The 7,526-nt window shown below is 44.1% G+C and overlaps 1 protein-coding gene across 1 annotated transcript in view; it reads left to right on the forward strand.

Annotated features, from left to right (window-relative positions):
* Positions 1-3,757, forward strand: part of LOC122553188 (endonuclease 8-like 2) — a 12,244-nt gene extending 8,487 nt beyond the window's left edge. Inside the window, exon 4 of the mRNA XM_043696784.1 lies at positions 3,329-3,757. Within this exon, the coding sequence (XP_043552719.1) occupies positions 3,329-3,612 (284 nt within the window). The 3' untranslated portion in view covers positions 3,613-3,757. The remainder of the gene's footprint in view (positions 1-3,328) is intronic.
* Positions 3,758-7,526: the final 3,769 nt, after the last annotated feature.

Raw genomic sequence — 7,526 nt, forward strand, 5'->3', positions numbered from 1 at the left:
CTAATCAAGATAAGGAGAAGTCACGTAGGGGCAGTCAGGTCACAAGTTAGGCAGAGAACTAGGGTGATTGGGTCATGTAGGAGTCGGGAGAGGTGACCTCACACAGCTCAGAGGTATAACTGTGTACTTGTTTCAATGCTCGTTGCTCATTTGCTTTAGCATTTGACGCCCCTTTTTGCAAGATCATAAAATAAATTGTCTTGTTTCCAGTTTTGGTGGTCTTGGCTAATTTTTGTTAAGTTTATTTCTAACATGATCCACCCTCCCCTCTGACCTATCACCTCCATCCCCACCCCCATTCACCTATTGTACTCTATGATACTTTCTCCCCACCCCCACCCTCCTCTCATTTATCTTTCCACTCTGCAGGCACTCTGCCTCTATTCCTGATGAAGGGCATTTGCCTGAAACATCGATTTTCCTGCTCCTCGGATGCTGCTTGACCTGCTGTGCTTTTCCAGCACCACTCTACTCCAGCATTGATAGCCAATCCCTTGAAAAGGTGGGGGTGAGCTGCCTCCTTGAATCACACACTGCTGTAGAATCACAGATTTTCTGGGGATGGAGACAACATCTTGGGTTGAGAGTTGATTTGATAATTGGTGTTCCCCAAGGCTCTGTATTGGAGCCTCAACTTTACACTCCATTGACAGCGACATAGGTGAAGGACCAGGAAGCTCTGTCTCTAGGGTTTTTGACTGCATGAGTTGATGTGGCACCATAAATATGGTGAGAGGAGGAAGCTGCAATGGGGATACATTAAGGCAAATGGATAGCTGGGACTTGATATACAAATAAAGATCAACATTATTTCAAAATGGGGAGGAGCTAGAGATTGTGGGGAGCAGACTATAAGGCCAGCCTTAGTCAAGGACCCATAGGAGACTAATAGAGAAGGTTAAAAACTCATGGGACCCACGCTAACTTCACAAATCCTAAATTGGCCTAGTAGCAGGAGACAGAGGGTAAAAGTGGACAACTTATGTGACTGAAGGCTGGTGTGCAGCGGTGTATCACAGATGATCAGTGCTGGGCCCTTTATTGTTTGTGATATTCACAAATGATATAGATGGGAATGTTGGGGGAATGTTAAGTTTGTGGATAACACAAAGATTGACTGGGCAATCAACATTGAGGATAAAGGTCTTGGGTTAAAGATAATATAAACTTCCCAGAGGTCTGTATCCTATCACTAAGTCGCCCTTTATTGAAATGTGGAAATACCTTGACTCTGGCACAACCATGTTAGACTCAGCACCCGAGTATGAAAATCTCTGGCACTCATCCTTTTTTTCCTGTCAGCCAGGGCTCTCTAATTGGACCAGATTAACTGCCCCAGTTACAGAACTCATGTTCTGAGAGGTCCCAATGGGAAGCTCAGTCACAGATGGAATTTAACCCTGAGAAATGAGAGGGTCAGGCATTTCAGAAGAAGTAACAAAGGAGATTACAATTCATGTCAGGACACTAGGATGCTCAGAGGAAACAGGGTAATACTTATCCACACATCCCTGAGGGTGGTTCAACAGGTTAGCAGAGTAGTTAAGAAGGTTACCTTTACTAGTCAAGACATAGACTATAAGAGCAGGGAGATGATGTTGGGGCAGGACAGGACATTGGTCAGGCCCCAGCTGGAGGACTGTGTGCAGTTCTGGTTCCCACACTACAGGAAGGATGGGATTGTACTGGAGGGGGTGTAGAGGAACTTCAGGATGGTCACTGGGATGGAACATTTCAGCGATGAAGAGAGGCTGGATAACTCTGGTTTTCTTTAGATCAGAGGAGGTTGAGGGGGGACCTGATTATGAGGGGTATGGAATGTAGTGAATAGAAAGCAGCTGTTCCCCTGGGTTAAAGGTGAAAAGTGTAGCACTGGAAAAGCACAGCAGGTCAGGCAGCATCCAAGGAACAGCAGAGTCAGCGGATCAACATTCCTGATGAAGAGCTTATGCCTGAAATGTCGATTCTCCTGCTCCTCAGATGTTGCCTTACCTGCTGTGCTTTTCCAGCACCACACTCTCGATACTGATCTCTAGCATCTGCAGTCTGCACTTTCTCCCTTTAGTTAAAGGGTCAACGACCAGGGAGCATAATTTTAAAGTGAAAGGCAAGTGGTTTAGATGGGATTTGGGAAAGCATTTTTATCACCAGAGGGTGGTGAGGGTCTGGCATAGTGATTGTAATGAGGCTAGCCAACTGGATTTCATAGAATACGAGTTCCCTGATTGGGCCAGTTAATTTGGCCCAATCAGGGAGCCTTGACTGACAGAGAAAAAGGCTGAGTGCACTTTGTATAAACAACAAAGAGCTAAACAGAATTGGAAGCAACCAAAAAAACAACGACTCATTGACTCCTGTGGTTCAGGCTGGTGCTATTAAACTGTGTCTACTTGTTTTAATCTCTTTCTGCCCTTTCATATTCAGGACTTGTCTGTCATAGAGTCGTAGAAAAAAGAAAAAGGCTGAGTGTCAGAGATTCTGAGACTCTGGGTGTGAGTCTGATGACACTATGCCAAAGCCAATGACTTTCCATGTGTATATGAAGGGTGACTTATTAATGGGATACTAGCCCTTTTGGTGCTATTTTGGTGGTGATGAGAGTAAAGCATGTTCCTGAAGAAACTCACTGGCAGCAACTATCTTTGTGCTGGGCTAAGCATTTCTGGCATCATGCCATTAGTTGGGAAGCAAACTCATTAGATCCTGCTGTCAAAGACTATGCCCCACGTTTGGAAAGAATGTGGTTTTTTTTCTGGGCTAATGACATTGGAGCAGATGAAAAGCATCGAGTAATTCTCCTAACAGTCTGTGGACCCAGAGCTTTTTTGGTTATGAGGAGGCTAACTTTTCTTGAGGTACCAGTATTTTTTGCCTATCTCTAATTGCCCTTGAGAATGTGGTGAGCTGCCTTCATGAATCACTGCTGGCCATCTGCTGTAGGTTTACCCATAATAGCCATGAGGGACGGAATCCCAGGATTCTGAACCAGCCACAGTGAAGGAACGACAAAATATCTCCAAGTCAGGATGGGGAGTGGCTTGGAGGGGAACTTGCAGAGAGTGGTGTTTCCATGTATCTGCTGCCCTTTTCCTTCTAGATTGAAGTGGTCATGGATTTAGAAGTTGCTGTCTGAGGAACTTTGATGAATTTCTGCAGTGCCTCTTCCCTGTAACCCTTGGTGTTGCCTTACTAATTAAGTAAGTTCAGGCTGAACATGCGCTGTCCCCTACCGCTGTGCACTGAGACTTCCTTTTCAAATAATGTTCATTTTCAGTTCAGTTCAGTTTTTTTAATTGTTGATCTCTCACTGTACCCACTCTGTTTTTAGGGAATATCATTAAGAATGAGGTGCTGTACCTGTCTGCGATTCACCCCATGTCTCTGGGCTGCCTGCTCCATGTTGAGCAACTACAGACGCTGCTGGACAACGTGATCCAGTTCAGCCACGAATGGCTGGACAAGAAGGTGAAAGGCAAAGGCTTAAAGTACCACATCTATCAGAGAGAGCAGTGCCCTCAGGGTCATGCTGTGGAGAGGGCAGACCTGGGAGCACCTCGTTGTCTTCAGCGGCCTACATGGTGGTGTCCTGTGTGCCAACCTGCAGTGCATTGAGAGCTGATATATCGTCAAACAGTTCACTAGGTCCCAGAGCATGAGCGACCCTTGGCTGGATGGCAGGATCTCTTCAGGGATTTTGTTTGTTGTTATTTTGTTTATTGTTGTTGTTTTTTCTGCATAAATAAAAATATACCTTCTGCAATCAGCCTAATCTTTTGTGGGGAGAAAGTGGAGAAAGTGAGGTCTGCAGATGCTGGACATCAGAGCTGAAAATGTGTTGCTAGAACAGCGCAGCAGGTCTTGTGGGGACATCTTTTAGCAAGGAGAGAGTGCATTTTGTGTCCAATTCTCTGTACAGTTGATGAGTTAAATATTGTGTTGTATCTGTTAGTATTTGAAGCAATTATTCAACTGGATTATTCACAATTTGACATTAGGAGAAATAGGTAGGGACTCTGAAACAGCAATTTTTTTTATACTTACACTTCTCGTTATCCCCTTGATGACCAGGCAGCAGAGGTTTAAGGCCACAGCAGAGGGAATGGGAGGAAAATGTTCACCCAGATTCCAGGTGGGAATCTGGAGCTCTCTGCAGAACGCCGGCCCCCAACATTTACAAAGTATTTAGATGTGCACTTGTGGTGCCAAAGCGCACACGTCTATGGACCACGTGCTAGAAAATGGGTTTACAATAGTTAGGGAGGTGTTTTAGACTGTCACGGCTGTGATGGGCCTTTTTCTGTGCTGTCACTCAAATGAAAGGCAAACTCAATTTGAATGTGCGATTTCAACTCCACAAGGGCTGTGTGGTGACGCATACATCTGTGTCAGGCAGGTAGAGAAGGATGACTATGTCTCTCCCCCTCGTTGGTTCCTTCACCATCTGCCGCAGACCCAGTCCAGCAGTTATGTCCTTTAGCGCCCGACCTGCTCGATCAGGTGGTAGATGTTGAAAGCCCCTGCCCAGAATCTATTCTGTGCCCTTGCCACCTAAGTGCTTCCTCCAAGTGTTATTCTGCATGTAGTTGTACTGATTGATCCGTTAAGGAGACGGTACATGGGTAAGGAAACTTCCTGCTGATTACCATGTTTGACATGATACTGTGAGACTTCATGGATTCCAGAGTCAATGTTGTGGACTCTCAGAAAATCTCCCTCTTGACTGTATCTCACTGTGCCACCACCTTTGCTCTGTCTGTCCTGCAGCTGGTGACACTGCTGTTGTCTGGATCATTGTAGAGTATGACTCTGCTTGCATTGCCTTTCAGGGAGGAATGTGTGAGGGTAAGAATGTGGACATAGAGTATTGAAATGAGAACAAAAAATGACAGCTCCTTATGTAGATAAAAATAGCCCTGGGATTGCAGGAACATTGGGGCAAGTCCACTGGAAGGTTTGCCATTTTTCAACTTGCAAGTGAAAGTAAATGTCATGCACTAACAGAATGTGTCATTGTTAATTCAAGACATCCTTATTATTAATTCAGGTTGTTTCCAGAGATGGTCAAATTTAAGTCTTTTGGGTGTTGCAGTTAAAATAATGCACCCTGGTTAGATCCAAAGAAGAGATATATCTGCACAATATTACAAAACGGGTTTAGGAGAATCCCAAAGCATTTTACACACATATTAGGAGTAGGAGGGTAGCTAGGGAGAGTTGGCTCATCAAGGATATAAAGAGGGAGGTTATGTGTAGAGCCAGAGGAAGTAGGTGAGACCTTATTGAGTGCTTTACATCAATATTCACCCAAGAGAGGGACATGAGGGATGCTGAGGTTAGGGAAACGTGTATGAATACTCTTGGGCAGGTCAACATAATGAAGGAGGAAGTGTTGGGTGTCTTGAAATGCATTAAGGTAGTCATGTCCCCAGATCCAGATGGGATCTATTCCATGATAGTGTGGGAGGCAAGGGAGGAAATAGCTGGGGCTGTTAACAGGTATCTTTGCATCGTCTTTAGCCTCAGGCAAGGTTTTAGGGGACTGAACAGTGGCCAGTGTTATTCCTTTGTCCAAGAAGGGAAACAGAAATAATTCAGGTAATTACAGGCCAGTAAGACTGGAGTCAGTGGTGGGGAAGCTATTGGAGGAGATATTGACAGACAGGATTTCATTAACTTGATTTTTGAGGAAGTGGTAAGAATGATTGATGAAGGAAGGACGGTGGATGTTGTCTACATGAACTTTAGTAAGGCATTCAATAAGGAACCTCATGGCAGTCTAATACAAAAGACAGAATGCCATGGGAACCACAGTGTGCTGGATAGATAGATATTGAACTGGCTTAGTCTTTGAAGTGAGAGGAGCAGTGGAAGGGTGCTTTTCGAAATAGATCAGTAACTAGGGTTCCCAGGGAACAGTGTTGGGACCTTTGAAGGGAAATCTAGGTGGTTTGATTAGTAAGTTTGTGGACAATACCAAAATTGGCAGAGTTGCAGGTAGCAAGAAGATTGTCAAAGGATACTGCAGGATCTAGATAGATGACAGAGTTGGGCAGAAAAATGGCAGATGGAGTTTAATCCAGACAAATGTGCATTATTGCATTTTGGAAGATCAGATTCAGGTGCAAATTATACAATACATGGCAGAACCCTTAGAAACATTGACATACAAAGGGATCTGGATGTACAGTTCCACAAATTCCTGGAATTTGGAACACAGGTGGAAAAGGTGGCTAAGAAGGCACACAGTATGCAATCTCATCTGCCAGGGCATCGAATATAAACGTTGGCAAGTTATGTTACAGCTGTATAAAACTTCAGTTAGGCCACATTTGGAATATTGTGTGCAGTTCTGGTCGCCACACCAGCAAATGGATATGGATGCTTTGGAGACAGTGTAAAGAAGGTTTTCTGGGATATTACTCGGACTAGAGGGTTTTAGGTATGAGGAGAGGTTGGATAAACGTAGATTGTTTTCACTGGGAAAACAGAGGCTGAATGTCAACTTGATAGAGAAGACTCAGAAGCTTGGATAGGGTGGATAGTCAGATGTTTTTCCCACCAGGATGGAAAGGTCAACTACAAGAGGGCACAGGTTCAAGGTGAGCGAGGGAAAGTTTTTCACTTAGAGAGTATGGGAGCCTGGTACACACTGCCAGTGGAGGTGGTAGAAGCAAGCATGTTAGCAATGTTGAAGGTGTAACTTGTTAGACACGTGAACAGGAGGTGAACACAGGGATAGAAACCACATATGGGCAATAAGTGTAGAGTCTAAATAAGGACTAGGAATTGGTGCAGGCTTGGTTGGCCGAAGGGCCTGTTCCTGTGCTGCGTTGTGTTATATAGGTGATCTAATTATCTGGCAAAGATGTGGTTATGAAGGTGTTAAACTGAAATGTGATCTTTTAATGAGCTTTTTCTTGTTTCTTGGTCTGCCTTGAGGGATATGAGACATGGCCAGATGACAATAAAGTTCTAAAGTCATCCTAAATTTCTCGACATTAACGGCCGAGGAGTGAGGTTGAGATGCTGTTATGAAGGTGTAGGTGTACTGTACCTTTAAGAGAGTCGAAAGACTGGCAAGCATACAGAGTACTGGAAAATTGAAAATGTAACATTTGGTCGAATAGCTGGGTTTCTATGAGACAAAAAAAATTCAAATTCAGCCAATCTGTTTAAATTATGCCCCGAGATACCAAACTCCAATTAAGTTTGAATTTAGTATTTTGATAATATTAGAACCAATGAAAGGATACGATGTTTTGGGGTATAAATATCAGACATTTTGAACAGTTAGCCTGAGCAGGAGAACTGCCAAGTCACCATCAAGTACAGACTGCCAATAGAACAGCTCTCAGAGAGGTACAGCAGAACATCGAGGCCGATCTGAAGAGAGAATCGACAGAGGAAACTCAGCAAAGCTGACTGGGTTCAAGCCGTTTTGTAAATCGTAATCGGGATTTTTTTTCAGATTGGTGTTGTCGTGGAGGAGGTAAAAGATAGCTTTAAGGGAAAGGGGTTGTAAATAG

Source organism: Chiloscyllium plagiosum, chromosome 9 (genome assembly GCF_004010195.1).
Source record: "Chiloscyllium plagiosum isolate BGI_BamShark_2017 chromosome 9, ASM401019v2, whole genome shotgun sequence".
Classification (NCBI taxonomy): Eukaryota; Metazoa; Chordata; class Chondrichthyes; order Orectolobiformes; family Hemiscylliidae; genus Chiloscyllium; species Chiloscyllium plagiosum.